Here is a 19,212-nt window from a genome sequence, read left to right as displayed (position 1 = left end):
AAATTTTCCCTTCCTGTGATGCTCTTTGATTTTGGCACACTCTGTGTCTGTGAGTAGTTAGAGGGGTTTATAGCAGGCCCCGGATTTCTGCCAAAAAAGTGACTTCCAGCTTTCGTAGGACCTGAAAAATGACCCAACATGACAGGGTATCCGATGTATGGTAGATGCTCAAACATATGTTTGTTGAGTGAGATTATAAGTGTTATGATAATTGTTATGATGAATAAATGAGTTACCTTTCGCAAAGGACCTAGAACACTGTTTCAATAATTGTTAGTTACCAGTTTAGTACCTGCCCCATTCCTTATTCTTCAACTCAAAGTCTGCCCCCAAAATACTAATCCCAAACCTTAGATAATCCCAGCCTGAAATGCTGACACCATTTTTCTCAGTGTCTTTTTTTTTAAATGCTACTTATTTTTTTTTTGAAAGATTGGCACCTGAGCTAACAGCTGTTGCCAATCTTCCTTTTGTTTTTTTCCTTTTTTCTTCTTCTTCTCCCCCAAGCCCCCCAGTACATAGTTGTATATTCTAGTTGTAAGTGCCTTGGTTGTGCTATGTGGGACACCACCTCAGCGTGGCCTGATGAGCGGTGCCAAGTCTGCACCCAGGATCCGAACCAGTGCAACTCTGGGCTGCCGCAGCAGAGCACGCAAACTTAACCACCCCCTGTCAGTGTCTTTTAATGGGAACATTTAATATATTTAAATTTAATTATCATTATATGTGCTATTTCCACCTTCTTACCCAGTGCTTTCTATTTATCTCATTCTTTGAGTTTCTTTTAATCTCTCTAGTTGAATTTTTTCTTCTTCTCCCATTTTTTCCTCTCTATTAGCTTCTATTAGGTATGCATTCTATTTCTAGACTTTTAGAGGTTATCTTAGAAATTTTAACAAGTATACTTTACTTATCAAAATCGAGTTATTTATTATCTTTCCCTCCCTCAACGATACAGAACCTTAGAAAAGTTTCACTGTGATCCTCTGTCTTCTATGTTGTTGCAGATTTTAGTTATGTTTTGCTTTTTCTAACTCCCAGGACATTGATATTGTTGGTTTATACAGTCAATATTTGTTCAGATTTTATAGTCAATTTTTATTCATTTTGCAAATCTGCTTGGTCAATTTTGTGGTCTTTTGCTCTTATATCTTTAACGTTTTCTACTATTTATTTAAATAGATTCCATGTTTGATAATTCAGGGAGCCTTTGAATGTCTGGTTTTGTTCTAAGTTGTTTTTGCTGAGTCTTGCTCATGGTGCCACGTTGGTCCTGGCCTTGCGATTTCTGAGTTTTTGCTCATATTTCTTGAACACTACTTGTGCGACTCTTCGTGCCTTGGTGGAATGTGAGTTCCTCTAGAGAGGAGGATCAACATCTGCTTCTGTGGGTGTCTGGGAGCACCACCAACCCAAGATCCCTAAATCAAATTCTTGGTTTGAGGCTTTTGTGAACACTCAGTATACATTTTGTCTGCAAACCTATACGAGGTCATGATTATGATTTGAAAAATTAGGAGAGATTCCCATACACACCTGTTCGGTTCAAGTTCCCAGTCTGTCTGCAGTTTTCTGCGGGCCAGGGACAGGGCACAGATTAATTCCAATCCATCCTTAGCGGTGAAACTGTCAGCTCTCATCTGTCATGCTGTTGGAAACAGAAATTGGTGTGTTGAAATTTCTGTCAAAGTTTCATTTTGGTTTTAGAAAAAGCAACATCATCTGTGGTGTGGCGGTCCTCAGCAGTCAGTGCCCAGACAGACTTTTGGGAAAAGCAGTGAATAGGACAGTTCCCAATTTCTACTCTACTACTTGTCCTCGGTGTCCATTCTCAAGGTGAAATTTCCCTGGAGGGGCATCTTGAGGACAGCTCTATCAGTGGCTACGAGTTCTCTGATTATTCACTTAGGCCCCCGCTTGCCTGGGACATGGGCCATTTTCTCCCTGCATCGTGAGCCTCACTCCTGTCTATCTTTCTCCCCATCTGTTTGGTTACTCAGTTGAAACCCTCTCTCTGCCCAGCCTTTCCAGCTCTCTCTGGGAGCTTGGGCCACAACACACCTGAGGGCTGCCCCCCTGGGTTTCTTCAATCCCAGAAACCATCCTGAACAAGTGACCTGTCCCCTGGGCTGCTCCCCGTTCAGACTTTTGACCAGCTCATGGCCTCCTGATCTCAGTCCATTCAAGTATTACTGCCATGAGCCAACCCAGATAGCCTTTTCTTTTTCCTTCTTGTTTCTTCCTCTTACCTTTCTCCCTTCCATGTTCTTGTTCACATGTCTTATTCCAGAACCCTATTATTGTATATAAAATGTCGTGGTTACATCTCTTTTTAGAACAACTCCAAACCCACCCCCATTTCCTCCACGAGAGGCAGCTCTAGGGTCCACAGAGCCAAATGGGAGTGACACACAGAGAGGACTGCCCCTGCACATCCTGCCCAGCCCTCTCATTCCCTGTGGTTTTTTCACTTCTAGTGCAAGGGGCCCAGAAGCAAAGCTGGAGGTGAGACCTGAAGAGAGCTGGAACCATGCTGACCTTGTGCGCTGCAAAGAAGCAGACTCCACTCCTGGAAAGCCGGCCATCAATGCCCATGAGAGAGATGGGGGTCCCCAAATCTGCCGTGTATGTGGGGACAAGGCCACTGGTTATCACTTCAACGTCATGACATGTGAAGGATGCAAAGGCTTTTTCAGGTAGAGCTACCTCTCAACCTTTACCCACTGACCCCTGACACCCTGGGTTCTGCCACTCCTGACGCACACATTTAACTAGGGTTCTGCCATTGGCCCACTGGGCACTGTCTCAGGGCCTCAGCTTGACCTCTCTCCCAGGTTCAGAGTGTGGGCTGATGGCCCATCCAAATGACTCTCAAGAGAGCCATTTACATCTCAGAGGCTCCTTCATCTTCTGTCTTCCTGCCTTACCCAGGAAAGGTCCCTTTGAATTAAGGTGCCCCTGTGTTTCTCTATGTGTTCTTGAACAAAATAGCAGATCAGTCAGTAAAAGAGCAAAGAATTTGAAAATCCAAAATGCAAGTGTTCAGATCAGTCTTCTGGAGTGGTTGTTGAGTAAAGAATGGAATAAAATAAATGAATACTGCTACAAAACAAGCTCACCTAGAAACAGACAAACAGAGAGGTCCAAAAAGGTAAGGACTAAAAGGTCCCAGCTCACAGCAAGACAGGTCCGGACAGAAGGCTCACGTCGTCCAGCTGAAGAGAGAGAAAAAACAAAGCTCGAGGCGAGGCTCAGACCAAGAGGAAGAGAAGCCCACCAGGAAATGAGGGGAGCAGAGAAAGGAAATGTGTGAGGAAGGCTCCCGGTCTGCCCTGTGGGAGGGCCAGCTATGAGAGAGCAGCGCTCACCTCTGGGACCCTCACGCATCTCGGTACAGCCAGCCTGGCTTGGCCTGTGCAGAGTTCTTCCCGGTGGCTGGACATTCAGATGGAAACAAACCCTAGAGCCACGGCCCACTCTGCAGTCCCACCGAAGATGGGCCTCCAGTCAGGCGGGTGCAGGCCAGAACCCACAGGAAGATGTCCACGGAGGGATTAGCCCAGGGATGGGCTGCAGCAGCTCAACGTCTCCCCAGAGTGAAGAAACTCCGGCCTCAGGGCTTATGTGGTCAAGCTTGAGCGGTTCTCAGGTGCCAAGGGAATGGCTGGGCCTAGGCCGGGTCCAAAGGTGCCCATGCTCCAGGGAGAAACGAACACCCGTGTTGGGTGGGTTCTAACAGACGCTCAACACAGCAGCCACGTCAGGCCGCGTTCAGCTGTAGCAATGCTCCACTCAAAGGGGTTTAACAATGAGGAAAACATGTTACTGCTCATTTCTAGAAGTCTGAAGGCTTCAGGGTTGGTGAGTTCAGCAGCTCGGATCTTTTCACTTTTCTCTGCTGCTGTCCTATGTGAGAGCTCTGCTCTCGGGCTGCTCCCCCTGGGGCAGCATCGTGCAGGGGCCACAGGCGGTAACCACGATGCTCAGCCGAGGGACAGAAAGGCCCATCTCATCCTCTCTCTAAGAGCAAGGAAACCTTCCCCAGAAGACCCTTCAGTTCACAGCGGCTGGAACTGGGCCCCAGCATACTCCTGAACTGGTCACTAGCAAGAGCACCAGACACAATCCTGAGCTGGGCATATGCCAACACGGCCACCCGGAGGAGAGCAGACATCCGAGCCAGATCTGGATTCTGCCGGCAGCGTCCGTGTAGACTGCCTTGGGGGGCAGAGTCCTCTGCTCGGCTGCCTCCACTCAGTGGCTGTCCTGGGACTCCCGGGGTGGGTGGGGAGCAGCGTGCTGTAGGGGTAAAAGCTGGCATTGTGGATCACAGACCTGAGTTCAGATTTCAGCTTGTCCTTCACCTGGAAGGACAGCCATCTGTCTTCTCCAAGACTCAGTTTCCTCCTCTGTCAGGCAGATGACCTGATGAATTCCACGGGGTGTGAGAAATGAATTTGCACAGCTCTGCACGATATCCAGCTGCGCATCTGATTCACAGCATGTCGTTCATAAGTGTGAGCTCCTCCCCCTTTCCCGTTCTGGGTGGACTCTGGAGGAGCATCAGCAGGCAGGAGGGGGAGGTGGTGGCGCCCGTGAAGAACACGCCCCCTGGGCTGGTCACTGGCCCTAGGCCTCAGGCCTCCGGGGTCAAGCTTGTGGTCACCATGAACACGGCTCAGCCTCCGGGTTCAGCCCCAGGGCCACTCTGCAGCCATGCCTGTCAGGTCCTCGTTTTCCACACTGTGGACCAGAACCAGAGGCCAGAGGCCAGAGCCCAAGAGGAATTGGTTTCTTTCTATTCAGCTGCGAAAAGGGGGCAAGGAAGTTAGGGCCACATTGACTGGGTCTTTTGCGGGAAGTTCAGGATGCCCTGGCTGTGGGGAGAGGGCGGTTGTGCTGGGGTCTCTAAGGCATTTACCCCGGTATCTCCCCACCCGGCCAGCTGTGCCGGGACCTGTGGCTGACGGGCCCACACACCCCCTGCTTCAGGCCTCTGAACTCCTTGGCTCCCGCAGATCAGTCAGGAGAATCCGCTTTTCGGACGGGTAGGCCGTTGTCCGGTGAGGTAGAGAGTTCCCCACAGTTTCCTGAGCCTCCGGCTGCCCCTGGCCCCCAGTCTAGACTGGGGGCTGGGCAAGGGCGGGCCTTCTGTCCCTACCCTCCTGGGGCCGGTTTCCTCTGGCTCCCTCCTCCAAGGAGGAGAAACCCAGGAAGAGGCCACCTGCACAGAAACATGGCCTCGTCCTCCTGGGGTGCCTGGTACTAAGGGCAAGGGGGTGAGGGGAGGGTCGGGGTAAGCTGGGCGGGGCTTGGCGCTGTTGCCCCCAGAAAGGGGCCCGGGGGGTGGCTTGTTGGAAGCGCAGTGGGAATGTGGCAGGAACCGCTTCCTCCTGCTCTCCCTCCTCCAGAGACTCCTGGGGGGGGGGGGGGAACCCCCGCACAGATAGAAAGACCCCCGCACCTCTCCGATGAACCCCACCAGACTCAGAGGCAGAGGCAGGCCCCACAGAGGGCGCGGCTAGTGTCCTCGGGATGTGAGGCGGCCTGGAGAGGCCCCTGGGCCGACCTCTCGCTCTTTGTTCTCTCCCAGGAGGGCCATGAAACGCAACGCCCGCCTGAGGTGCCCCTTCCGGAAGGGCACCTGCGAGATCACTCGGAAGACCAGGCGACAGTGCCAGGCCTGCCGCCTGCGCAAGTGCCTGGAGAGCGGCATGAAGAAGGAGAGTGAGCAGCGGGCGGCCTGGGCGGCGTGGGCGCGCGGACCCTCGGCCTGACACGCGCGGCCGCCGAGTGGGCGTGGGCCGCGGGCGTGCATGTGAGCGCGTGTGCAGACCCGCACGGCAAGTGTGCACGTGCACGCTGCCCGCACCCCCGCGGCAGTCCTGGGGTTTGGGGAGGTGGAGGGGCCCTTAGTCTCTGCTCTGGGAGGTGTGCTTATCTCAGGCCAGGGTCGTGCCCCACTCTCCCCTCAGCGGCTCTTGAGGGATTCTTTTTGTCCCCTTCATCGTTGTTTTAACCAAATTGGGGAAGGTGAATTGGAGGGCGGGGAGCTGGAGACACGTAATGTGACATGACCCCCAACCTTCTAGTGGCTGGGGTCCGCTGCTGCCCCAGACCTGGTGTCCTCCAGAGGAACTGTTTGCAGATAGGCGACATAGAGTGCTCTCCTTCTACCTGTTGAGCTTTGGTGTAATTGTGCTCAGAGGTGACTCTGTGATTAAAGCTCGTGGAGAAAAGACTGGAAACTTCCAGTGCATATTTATCTCCATCAATCACAGAGTGACCTTACGTGATGGGCAGCCTCTTTCAGGGGCCGGGTTCCTGGGCATGCGGGCAGAGAGCCTGCTGCAGACCGGCAGAGAGTGAGGCCCTCCCCAGCCGTCCCTGCTCTCCCCTCCAAAGACCCCCACAGCTTTGCTCTACACACGCAAGTGGGCTCCAGAAATCCACAGAAGACCCGACAGCTCCAGGCTACATAGGCAGTGGCTAGAGTTGATATTTCCTTCTAAGCACTAGCCCCAGCTTCCGGGGTTTTGGAGACCCAGGGACCTTGGGGACTCTGAGGAGTCTTGTTGGTGTCTGATCTACCAGGAAGGAGTCATGTCAGGTGCATTTACTCAACGGCTATTGTGTACCAGGAGCTGGATTAGGCACTTGCCATGCAGTGTCTCATTGTAACAGCAGTGTGAGGTTAGCAGTCACTCCAGATAACCAGGAAGGAAACTGAAGGAGAGAGGTGAGCGAGATTGTCAAGGTCACCGCTAGAGAGCAGCAAAGCTGTCCCTCAAACCCAGCACCTTTTGATTCTGAGGGCTGCACTCTGCCCACTGTCCCACAAAATTGTTACAAACCCCACAGCTGCGGGCAGCACACCAGCCGCACCTCATCCCTCTGTCCTCACCCCGGTGTTTCTCCAGAGGAGCCCACAGACCTCTCAAGTCTGGAAAAGGGCCGGTTCTTGTCACCAGCACCCTCCCTACTGTTGCCTGGAGGGGGTCAAGAAGTGGCCAAGCTCCTGGCAGGTGCCTGAGCCTGGTCTGGCTGTCCCTGCAGTGATCATGTCCGACGCGGCCGTGGAGCAGAGGCGGGCCTTGATCAGGAGGAAGAAGAGGGAACGGATTGGGACTCAGCCCCCTGGAGCCAAGGGTCTGACCGAAGAGCAGCGGATGATGATCAGGGAGCTGATGGATGCTCAGAAGAAAACCTTTGACATCACCTTCTCCCATTTCAAGAATTTCCGGGTATGAGGCATTGGAGCTGGCTCAGCTAGTGTGCTGGCTCCTCAGAAGGCCAGTCTCATTCCCAGGGGTTCCCACAGAGTGTTCCCTGGACCAGCAGCAGCAGCACCTGGGAACTTGCTACAAATGCAGATTCTCAGATCGCCCCACACCTCCTGAATCACAAACTTGGGGTGGGGCCCAGCATTCTGTGTTGTGACAAGACCTCCAGGTGATTCTGACACACTCAGGTTTGAGAATCTCTGCTCTCTCCTTCCACAGCAGGTAGAAATTGAGTCTGAGCAATAAAGGGAGGGAAAGCGGAGGTGCCCCAGGGTGGCTGGCATTCAGGCCTTTGTGATGATAGGGTCAGGACCTGCAGGGGGTGGACTTGTGTGAACTGGTTTTACTGACCCAAGAATAGTTAGTGATCTCAGCAACATTAGCCATGTACGACCCAGTGCCTCCTCCTCCTATGCTCACCAGCATCTCGGGTGGCCTGCCCAGCTCAGCGAACTAGTTAGCCCAGACACCCCAGAAGTCTGTTCTTTCCATCTGTAGCTCCCAGATCCTTCTCTCTGAGTCTCCTGAGCCCAAGGTCAGTGATGTTTGGGACACAGTGATGGTGGAGGCCCCCCTCATCTTCCATTAGGGCAAGGAGAAAACCCATCTCTGACCAGGCAGGGATGTGCCAGACCATTAATTCATAGATCCAGAAAGTGCACCACCTGATGGGAGAAGACCAGAGAGAAGAAACAAGTGCTCTGTGTTTGTGTGTTTGCACACACATGTGCACATGCATCTGTAATCGTGCATTCTCTCAGGCTGCAGCTGTGGCTGTGTGTACCTGTCTGGGGCCTGTGTGAGATCGTGTTTGGGAGAATACATGCTGTCTCTCTCTCTTCTCTCCACCTCCCGTCTCGTGTCCCAGCTGCCCGAGGTGCTTAGCAGTGGCTGTGAGATTCCAGAGTCTTTGCAGGCTCCATCACGGGAAGAGGCTGCCAGGTGGAGCCAGATCAGGAAAGACCTGTGTTCCGTGAAACTCTCTCTGCAGCTGCGGGGGGAGGATGGCAGCATCTGGAACTACAAACCCCCAGCCGAAGGCAGTGGGAAAGAGATCTTTTCCCTGCTGCCCCACATAGCTGACTTGTCCACCTACATGTTCAAAGGCATCATCAACTTTGCGAAAGTCATCTCCCACTTCAGGTAGGACACGGGGGCTGGGTGGATGGGTGCAGAAAGGAGCAGGAAATGGCCAGCAGGTTCAAAGGGTCTGGGGTAGATTCCTCTGAGTCTGGGGGATGTTGGTGATGAAAGACCCTCCTTTATCTGTGTCCCCTGGGGTACCTGGCAGTGCTGGGAAATGGAGCCCTCATGGTACAGCTCATTCCCTTTGTGATTGTGGGCCTGCCACTTAACCTCATTGTGTCTCAGCCTCCCCCTCTGCTGTCTGGGAGCTAATAAGGCCTACCTTGCAGGCTGCCATATGAAATAAGAAAACATCTGAGGAGCATCCAGCACATACATGGTGGACATTCAGATAGGAATTCCCTTCCCTATTTCCTCCCAAAAGGGCAGGAATCACAAGTTGACAGTTCCAGAGCAGGAAGGAGTTGGAAGGAAAGGGAAGGAAGTCTAGAGGGAGAAGAGGAGACAGGCAGGGGCAGACGCTTGGGCTCTGGCAGTCTGCTGCCAAGAGAAGGCTGGGAAGGCCATGAGGAGGATGGCTGGTCCTGAGAACCAAAGGCTGGGCACTCCCTAAAGCTGGGCATGGAGTCAACAACCTGGGCAACTGGTCATCAAGAAGCCCTGGAACCTCCCGGTGTGGCACCAGCACAACCTCGTGAGATGTGGTCTGTCAGGGCTGGAGGTGGTACTGGGCTTGTCTTTCCTGGGGTCAGCCACCTGGTTTTGCTGGGCCTGCTCAGGTGGAGCCAAATCACACACACAAGGAGCCCCTGATTCCATCGGCAGGCAGAGGGCAGGTCATATTGCAGGAGCCCACAGTTTCCGCTGTGCCCTATGGGTGACACACAGGACTTATTTAATGGGGAGAGGAGGCGACAGGCTGGCGCAGGGTCAGATTGTGGCAGATTAGGTCAAGGGAGTAGGGAGAGAGGCCTACTTACACATGTGGATCTTTGCGGATCCCCACTGACATCTGATGACCCACAATTTAACACCAGGATGGGAGGTCACTTGCTGTTCTTTGTGACCACAGTTTTGAGCACAACCACCCCAGGAGGCAGGCGTTTTTATCACCTCCATGCTACAGATAGGAAACTGAGCTCGACCATGGTTAAGGAACTTGCACAGGGGTGCAGCTGATCAGAGAGGCCGGCTTTGGAAGCACAGAGGACAGAGCTGAGAGCCAGCCACCTGCCAGGTCCTGAGCTAGGTGCTGGGGAGACCCAGAAGGAGATCAGCTTCATGACGCTAGTTGCTCAGTATTATGGCTCTAAAAGGAGGATGGGGTGTGAGGAAAACAAGGGACCAAATTCCCCAGAAGACCAAAGCTGGGCACAGGGCCTTGTCAAGAGCCAGGCAAGAACCACCTCCCTCCCGGGTTCCTTCATTGGGAAGTTGGGGCCCCTCTCAGGTTGGGAGGGGTGTCAATCTAACCATGAATATCAGAGACAGCCACGGTGGCTAGGCCTGCGTTCAGTGCTGGGAGTGGGGCTCAAGGCATGCAGGCTGCCTGGAGAGAAACAGTAGAAACATTGAGTCCAAATAGATAGCAGGAAGCAAATACCCCCACTGCATGGAACTCGTGCCAAAGGAGTGGCACCTGCAGGACAACACTGCATTCTGGAGAGACGTCTAGGAGCCACAGAGACAGCTTGGCCTGAAGGACTAGCAGGATTTCCTTAAGTGAAGTCAAAGGGTCAATCATTCCAAGTGGGCAACCGAGGCAGAAAGTACAAGGCCAGGGACCAGAAGCCAAGGTCAGCGGCTGTGCAGGGAGTTGGAGGAGATGGGGCCAGGCTGTAAGGACCCTGGACACCAAGCTACGTTGGCAGTGGAGAGTTCCAGAAGGTAGCAGGAGACTGGAGGAAGGTGGAAGGGAGGAGTCATGTGCTTGGCTGGATTGTCAGGGGGAGAGATCGGAGGCAATCTGAAAGCAACTGCAGAATCCTCAGGGGTGGGAGCCCATCCTCCTCTCCCCGACCTCCCCTGACTTCTGGACCCTGGGAATGGGGGCTGGCCTGTGGCAGCTTCTCAGGAAGCTGGCCTCCCCTCCTGTCCTCACTGCAGGGACTTGCCCATCGAGGACCAGATCTCCCTGCTGAAGGGGGCTACCTTTGAGCTGTGCCAACTGAGATGCAACACGGTGTTCAATGCAGAGACTGGGACCTGGGAGTGTGGTCGGCTGTCCTACTGCCTGGAAGACCCTGCAGGTGCCTGTCTGCCCCGGTAGAGGGAGGGGAACACACCGTGGAGGGCGGGGAGGAGCCATGCCAGGAATATGCTGGTCCTGGGATTGCAGGGCAGAAGATTGGGTGATGGGAAAACAGACGTTAGTGAGGGAAGTCTGGGTCTTTGGTCAGATCCTAAGAAATTTGCCCCTCCATCCTATCCTACTCACAGGGGGCATCCAGCAGCTTCTCCTGGAGCCACTGCTGAAATTCCACTACATGCTGAAGAAGCTGCAGCTGCACAAGGAGGAGTATGTGCTAATGCAGGCCATCTCCCTCTTCTCCCCAGGTGATGACCCCACCTGTCCTGTCTGGCCTCCCCACCACCCCCAGGCTTGCTCACGCCGCCTCAGCTTTAGCTTCAGGAGGCAGCAGTCCCTCCTCTGCCCCCCAGGGAAGGTCCCAACCGACAGCCTTGCCCCCCGACTGACTGCATAGCTGGGATGGGGACTCTGACGGGTTTCTCCTCGGGCCAGTGGGGTGATGCACAGCCTTCCTAGTGCTCCCTCAGTTCCCTGCCTGGGCGTCTCCGGCTCTGGACGGTGGTTGGCTGGTGATTTGCCCTTTCTCGGTTAGACCGAGCTTGTCTTTGCCCCCATGGCCTTGCTGGCACCACACTGCCTTCGCTTCCCCACTAGATCGCCCAGGTGTGGTGCAGCGCAGGGTGGTGGACCAGCTGCAGGAGCAATTCGCTGTCACCTTGAAGGTCTACATCGAATGCAATCGGCCCCAGCCAGCCCACCGGTGAGCAGCAAACCGGGACGGTGTGAGGGGGCTCCCCCTGGCAGCCCTGCCCTCCAGGCCCCCGCTTGTTCTGGGCCTCTTGGGGAGAGCAGACTAGAGCCGCTCCTGGGGCAGCCTCTGATGATCAGGACTTTGGGGCCCTGTGCTGTGACCTCCCCTGAGGCCTCCTGCCCAGTCAGCTAAGCTCCAGCCCAACAATGGAGAAACGTAAGGAGGCCCAGAGGCCATGCCCAGCTGATGGGGCACTGCTCCCTGAGGCACAGCTCCCATCTGCCCAGAGCCTCCCACACTCTTGTCATCAAGGGGTGGGAACAGCCAGGTGCTCTCCTGAGGCTCCTACAGGCTCTTCTAGCCATAGCCAGCAATAACCATAATGATGACAAAGATAACAATACGATGATAATAGTAAATCAATCTATTAACAGCTACCATTTATTGAGAAGTGCCAGCCCTGGTGCCAAGCAGTTTACATGTGTTATCACCTTTAATCTTGAAAACAGCCTCACGAAGTAGGTGCCAACACCACCCCACAAGGGACAGGAGGCTCAGGGTGACTGCCCATGGTTCCACAGCCAGACAAGCGGAAGCTGGAGGTGGAACAGGTGGCCCAAGACGGCAGTCCACACTCTACGGCTGCTAGCCACCTCCCAGGGGCAAACACAGCAAATGGGACTGGCAACTCTTTAGTTTGGGCACAACCCAAAGGGGAAGGCTACTCAGGATGTGGCCAGACAGGGGCTTCCACCCCTTCACCGGGCCTCACAGTCCTCGTGACCTGGTGCCCATAGGCCCCAGCCATGACATGTGAAGGCCAGCACTGGGTATGCTTGTGTGAACTTAAACCTCTAGTCTTTACTTGGCGTGTTCTTTTGAGTTCAGCATCCTGGGATGCTGGGGGTGGCCGTGGCTTGATTTTCTCAGTCCTCCCCTGTATGGAGCTAGGAGGCATCATGGGGAAACTGAGGCACAAGATGTGTCTCAGACACTAGATCTCGGGCTATATCTAGGAAGGGACTGCAGCCTGCAGCCCCTGCCCCTACAACTACTCCACTTGGTCCTCACCCCAGCCATTAACCTGGGCAGAGAGTTCCCCTCAAATTGACCTGTGCACTCAGTGCCTGCAATACCTGGATTTTCCCCCGGAAGTCTGTATACGAGAGCATGAGGTGCGAGCAAGGAGTGCAGGTCCACACCTCAAGTCCCCCAGGCTGTTCTGCTCTTCTCGTCCGCAGGCTGAAAGAGAAGCTTAAGGAATTCAACCGAGCCTTGTCTCTTGGCTGACCTGAGATTAAAACCTCCAAACTTGTTCCAAACTTGTGCAACTTCAGAGCGGTCCCAGGGTTAGTGGGTCAGGGCAAGGGTGGCTGCACCCCCAACCATTCCTCTGGCTGGCCTGCAGGTTCCTGTTTCTGAAGATCATGGCTATACTCACCGAGCTTCGCAGCATCAACGCCGAGCACACCCAGCGGCTGCTGCGCATCCAGGACATACACCCCTTTGCTACCCCCCTCATGCGGGAGTTGTTCAACATCACAGATGGCTGAGCAGCGGCCCCTGGGCTAGCCCCCATGGGGGCAGCCAGAGCCAGAGCCCTTGGAGCCGCCACTCCTGGGGCTAGAAAGATGGACTCCACTGAGAGCCTACAGTGCCCGACAGGTCCTGCCTCTCCAGGGAACACACAATGACAGCTCTGAGGATGCTGGCTAGTATTCATCAGGAGGGAACATGGGTCCTCTCAGCCCCCAGCTCAGTCTGTGGAGAATGAAGCCATTGACCCTTAAATGGAGAGTGCACTGGCCTATAGGTCAGGCCCATTGAGAGGCAAGGCCACCCTTCCCTTAGAAGGCCCAGTGGTCTGGGGATCTAGTGTTATGGTGGGAGAGGGGAAAGGGTGACTGGGGGTGGGCCATCGAGGGTCTGTGCCCATACCCGAGTTCATTAGCTTCTTGGGTGTTTTCACTGCTACCTCTAGCACCCTTGTCTCCCACTTCTCACTCATTCCCAACCCACAGCCTCCTGTCCTGAGCTGCTCTGAGTTCCAGGCCTGTGTCCATCAGCAGATGCATTAGTGACTGGGAGTATTCTCGAGAGAAGCCAGAAGCCTGCACCAAATGTCAGAAGCTGCTCAGGACTTCCCTATCTTTTTATTCTTCCCTCCTCCTGACACCTCATTCTGTCTCTACATCCAAACATGCTATTAAGCACCAAACAATAAGCAACCTGCTGTGGGGTAACGCTCACTCAGAAATGGATCCTGACTTTCAAGTTTATGGTTCAGTAAAGAAAACAAAGCAGAAACACACGTAACTTTGATCAAAAGAAGTGATGTGGCGTAAGCAGCATAAAGGATGTCTTTGTGTGGATGCTGAGCTACGCTGGGGTTGTGTGTGCACTCAGGACCCAAGAGAGGGATCCCTGGAACCTGTGCCCGAGGCAGGGAGGGCACTAGCTGGCTGTGTGCACGTGTGTGTGTCTGCTCCACATCTGAGCTGGGGTGTGGGTTGCTCCCGAAGCTGGAACCCTGGGGTGCTCGCTGTGACAGGCTACGTTGCCAGGCAGTTAATAAATGCGCTGGATATGTGTGCACTGTATGTTTCCATTTACACATCTATTTGCAAAGTTAAAGAGGATGAAAGTGTCTGTTTTATTTATAGCCATTTTGAGTAAAATTTTTTTGCATTTTTCATAAACTACGTTTTAACTAATTTTACATAAAGCATTCCACACCTAAGAACTAGGCTTATCAAATCCTAAGTTTAATGTCAAATCAAGGTAAGAGGACTTACAGAATTAACTTTGGGTAGAGATTTAAACCTTTTTTCTTCTTTTTTTGCCTTCTTTTCTGGGGAAGAAAGAAATGTGGGGGTGGAGAAATAGAAATATATATTATGTATATAATATATATATATATATTTCACTACTTATTTTACTATTGCCCTTTACACATCTGCAGACTCTTCGTGTAAGAACATAAAAATGCATTATTTAACTTGGTTTGCTCATAAAATGATGGTTCTACCTAAAAATTTAAAGTATGTGCATAATTTAAAATGTACTAACAATTAATTTTAAATATCTCATTTCGTTGCAAATGAAGCTACAAGTTAACTGAATTTTAAGGAACAGATACTCATTCAGCTTTTACTATTTTACAGGAAGCAGGCCAAACTTTGAGAACTTAAGAAATCACTGACACTATAAATCAAAGCCAGCAAACATATTCCTTGCCACCCTCCAGATTTCCCAGCCTCTTCTGCATCAAGGAGATTCAGAACACACTCATTTTTAGAAAAGAAACTGAGGGAAAAAAGAGCTCCTCTCTCCAAATACAATGACTACAGCTTTCGCCCCCAGGAATTTTGTCTAATTATACTCGTTTGGAAATATGTTTCATTCAACTGTATTCGTAAGTCAGATGCATCTCTCCGTCCCCATTGAAATAATTTTGAGTGTGCCATTCATTCAAGAGCCTGAAGTGGTTGTTAAATGTCGGCTACAGTAAGGTGAGGTCAAGGAGGGATTAAGACTGGAGGTAAACTCCCAGCTCCCAGTATGGATTTTAAAAATACCTGGGCAGTTCTATAAACATTGAATTGGTAGGTACGTATGATTTAATATTTATAAATACTAAGTGTAGTCGAAATGTAGTTAAGATTCAAGCTTAGATGCACCAGAGCTCACACAGGATACTCCTTTCAGCAGTTCTGTGGATCTTGAGTTTATAGGACTAGGAGCCAGACTAACTTTCCTACTCTCAAATATTTGGATTTCCTCAGTACTCCCTTCCCTGAGCTTTTCAGCATGGAGAACTAGGGGTCAGTCTCCGGGCATCCTCGTAGCCACCATTCTTTTTCTAGCTCTTGCCTCGGTCAGGTGAGGATGGAGTCAGTCTCCAAAGCTCAGGAGAAAAGACTAAGTGAGTGACTGCTGGCCTCTGGCTCTCCCATTAGTCAGAGCCACCCAGCAGCCAATCTCTACGTGGCCCAGACTCTAAGGATCTAATTAAAGCCTTGACATCAACAAGTCTTCTTGTGGGAAGGCGCAGGGTGGCCTCTCCTTTCTGGAGAAAAGATGATGTAAAGAGAAACATAGATCTGAGTGACCATCCCTTCCCGGCTTCTGGCAACGTGTGGGCCTGAGCATGCCACCTTCCACATTAGCTTCAGTTTCTCCCTGGACTCTTTCCTTTTCATACCCACAGCTCTCCTAAATCTGAAGGTGCCAGGTGGCGGGTGAAGTATTCCTACACCCGAGAAATGGGTGACCCACCCCATCACTCTGGCTCACTTCCTTTTGCATGAACGAGATTTGCAACCTAATCTCTCCCTTTCCCAACTGTCATCTGTCTAGAACATCTTCTGAAATGACATCTCTATCACTGCTCTCCTCAAACGGGATCTCAAAGGACTGGTTGGTCACAACTTTTTGGAAGACCTAATAAATTAGAAACGCAGTCTTTCAGGATTTTAAGTTAAAAGGCTATCTTGCCGGACATTTAACACACTGTGTTAAGTGAATCTCAAACACACACTTCAATACCTTCAGGAGGCCCATCCCAAAGTAACGTTTTACATGTTTGTCCTGAAACCCCCCAACCTGCACCTCCCCACACACTGGTAAAAGTATCTATTTTACAAATATTAGTGGCATTAGCCAACCCCCCCAGCACAATAAGTAAGTAAATAAAGAGAAGACTAGACTTTATCCAATATAAATTTGTTTTTATTGAAGCAGCAGTCACATGACTTTATATCTAGCCTTTAGATTAGGCCTGACAGAGTGAGCCAGCCCTAAAAAAAAGATGTTTCTTTTTGCACTAAGAGACATAACATGTTTACATACATCATCCAGGATTGGAAATGAGCAGACTCAAACACATGTGTCGGTTACCTGGGAGGTACAGCCCCACTGTCTGTGGTGTTCATATATTTTACAGATACTCCCAAAGACCATTACTAATGGGATGAAAGTTAAAAGAAAACACAGCTACACCAAACCGTGAACACAGTAATCAAAGACAGCAGCTTACACACGTTTAAAAAACTTGTCCCTTTTAGGGATTTTCTTTCTTCAAAGCAGTGTCTGCAAAGCTTCCTCTACAGCAAATCCAAAGGTTTCCAAGATGGAAGCTGCACCTCTTGGGGCTATACAATGGAATAAGATCATTGGAAAGAAGAACTAGTGTTTGTATCTTGATTTTTATAACAAAGATTCATGTTTCTCTAACTGGAGGAACGGAGATGGTGATGTGACTACATATTGCAATGACAAAATAGGCAGGGTGAAGAAAAGAGGGTTGGGTACTGAAAGAAAGACCACACACTTGTGAATTTTAATTTCATTTCCAGGCTAACCTACTTTTTATTTAATGCAAATTACAGTACCAGTTAACTATTTCCAAACCAAGTCACATAGAACGAAATGTATTTACAAGGGAATGGGGAAGGGGAAAAAAAACATTGAGCATACTTTTCACAAAAAAGTTTATATTTAAAATGAAAAAAAAAAATCAGTCACAGAGGCATTCAAGTAGTAATAATGTTATACAGATTTTCGCTTTTCCTTTATATCAAGACAGATTTGCACAAGTGTTTGCAATAGTTTGTATACAACCCACAGTCCTTTATATATATATATATATATATATATAATAAATTTTGTTTTTTAGATTTGCTTTTAAGATGGAAGTGGTCACGCTAATTGGTATGTGTACAGGCCCAAGTGATCCATCGGCAACACATTAGAAATGCAAATTTTACAGGCAAGCACATTTTCATACATCTATCTGTATCTGCCTGTAGACAGATATATAAGAAAAAAAAACTTAAAAATTAACACAAGGAAGTCTACTTTGTCAAGCTAACCCCTTATGTACTGGTTGTCATTTTGCTTTTATTGCAGAGGTGCAAAACGGAGCAACAAACTTGAACAAAAGTCATAACCCTTGTGAAAATAATCCAAACCCCAGGGATTACTTTCAAAGCCTCTCAAACGTAGAACTTAGTCTGGGACTCTACTGTGCTTCTAGTTGTCTCTCTCATTTTCAGTGGCTCAGGATTCTACCCGAAAAGACAGATTTTCTTGTAAAGCACGCTTAGTTTATTCTTCTATATAAGGAGAAAGTGTTCGGCTCTGTGATTAGAGGATCACTAACATGAACAAGAGGAGTCAGATACCATCTTGATTTAAAATAAAGAAAAATCCCCAGACCCCTGGGGATCTGGCATTGGCCAAACTTCCTTTGGAAGATTCCAAAGTTAAATCCTTTAAAAAGGCAAGGGGAAAAAAAAAATGAAATGCCAGTGTCTTTATATCCACAGGGATAGAGAATACAATAGTCCTCTCAGAAACCTTTGCATTGGTGCAGACAAGATGACTGGTTAGGCAGGCTTTGTTAAAACACAAACCAAGAATATGTGTCTAAAAATTAGGAGGACTTAAAAAAATGACAGAACATGTCACTGGAAAGAAGGTGCAGTCTTCTGCCTTGCTGGAATGAACACACGATGTTTCAAAAATAGCAACCTTTGGTTTGGTAAAGTTTTTCTCTTCTACTCAAGACATCTTATATGGAGTACTTGGAGGCAAAACAAATCATCTTGACTTTTTTTTCAAAAAAAGGCCTTCATGATGGGCACACAGTAAGAATTACACTGATTTTTAAAAAAAGAAATTAAAAAATAATGACATTTCATTGAATGGGGTGGAGGTGGTGGGAGGGAGGGAGGGGCTGAAACCACAGTCCTCTACGGGCCCGGCACGCTCCGGGCAGTAACCGCACTAGAGCATTTTAGACCACTGACGTATCAAAACCTGATACTATTACAAAATTCTGATTTATAAAAACCAGTTCTCTCTCTCTCTCTCATTTGGGAGGGAAATAGGTGAGGAGGAGAGAGAGAGCATGGAAGGTTCCCGCAATCTGCTGTTTGTAAGACCCACGGGTTAGAGTTTGGGGAAGAGACGAGTAAAATCTAATCTATTCGCTATCCTTCAGCTCTAGGGCTCCCTGGCACTACTCTAAGTCCCTGGATGAACTAAGTGTGAAATGAAACCGGTCACTGCTACTGATGAGGAAACAAACGTTCAGAATCAGAACAAAGGCAGGGCTTGAATGAAACGAGATTGTGAACGTGGTTCCCCCTTTCCGCTTCTGAGCATGGCATCACTGAAACTTAACTGTGGAAGGGGCAGAGACACTGTGTTGGGAGTGAGCTATTATTTCAAGGGGAAACGGGGGGGGGGGGGGGGGGACAGGGAGACATGGATAGAGGAAGCAATTAAAATTTAAAAATGAAAACAAAAACAAAAAAAACAAACACATGGCAGTGAAGGCACTCCAAACTATATAGATACACTATACATTGCTAGAGTTATTGTTACAATAATACAGGCCGGTACCTACTGTACAGAGTTAAAACTATATGGCTTTAAAAAGCTCGTCTACATTTTGTCTGATTATTAAACAGAATCACTGCCCTGAACAGTAACTTTTTGCTCATTAATAACAGTTCCTGGGTCCACATATTTACATACAAAACAATAAAACTTAAATTTAAAAACATTGAAAGAAAATATAATGTACAAGCTTGAATTTGGTGAGGAGCTTTTTATTATTATTATTATTATTATTATTTACAAAAAGATATTCAGAGACCTGGATCTCACTTGTATAAAAGAGTTCTGTGATCCTGACATGATCTTTGAGAAAGAAAAACCACGCACCTCAGCCCTCACACACAAATAAGAGAAAAGCATTTGACTTTTCTCTCTTCTCTTACTCCATTTATACAGGGCAAGGGGGGAGTGTTTCCTAAAACAAGCACAGATTT

The 19,212-nt window shown here is 49.9% G+C and overlaps 1 protein-coding gene across 5 annotated transcripts in view; it reads left to right on the top strand.

Moving 5' to 3' along the window:
• Nucleotides 1-14,841, top strand: part of NR1I2 (nuclear receptor subfamily 1 group I member 2) — a 30,555-nt gene extending 15,714 nt beyond the window's left edge. Inside the window, exons 2-9 of one of the 5 annotated variants that reach the window (XM_070243741.1) lie at nt 2,478-2,696; nt 5,594-5,727; nt 7,057-7,244; nt 8,152-8,426; nt 10,476-10,618; nt 10,809-10,925; nt 11,275-11,380; nt 14,536-14,841. In XM_070243741.1, the coding sequence (XP_070099842.1) occupies nt 2,665-2,696; nt 5,594-5,727; nt 7,057-7,244; nt 8,152-8,426; nt 10,476-10,618; nt 10,809-10,925; nt 11,275-11,380; nt 14,536-14,554 (1,014 nt within the window). In that variant the 5' untranslated portion in view covers nt 2,478-2,664 and the 3' untranslated portion in view covers nt 14,555-14,841. Of the gene's footprint in view, nt 1-2,477; nt 2,697-5,593; nt 5,819-7,056; nt 7,245-8,151; nt 8,427-10,475; nt 10,619-10,808; nt 10,926-11,274; nt 11,381-12,612; nt 13,972-14,535 lie in introns of those variants that run through there. The other 4 variants (XM_070243739.1, XM_023623701.2, XM_070243740.1 and 1 more) reach the window with 4 other exon arrangements.
• The last annotated feature ends 4,371 nt before the right edge of the window (nt 14,842-19,212 follow it).

Source organism: Equus caballus, chromosome 19 (genome assembly GCF_041296265.1).
Source record: "Equus caballus isolate H_3958 breed thoroughbred chromosome 19, TB-T2T, whole genome shotgun sequence".
NCBI classification, from domain to species: Eukaryota; Metazoa; Chordata; class Mammalia; order Perissodactyla; family Equidae; genus Equus; species Equus caballus.
The sequence above is the reverse complement of the archived record's forward strand: the minus strand, read 5'-3'. Positions and strand labels throughout refer to the sequence as shown.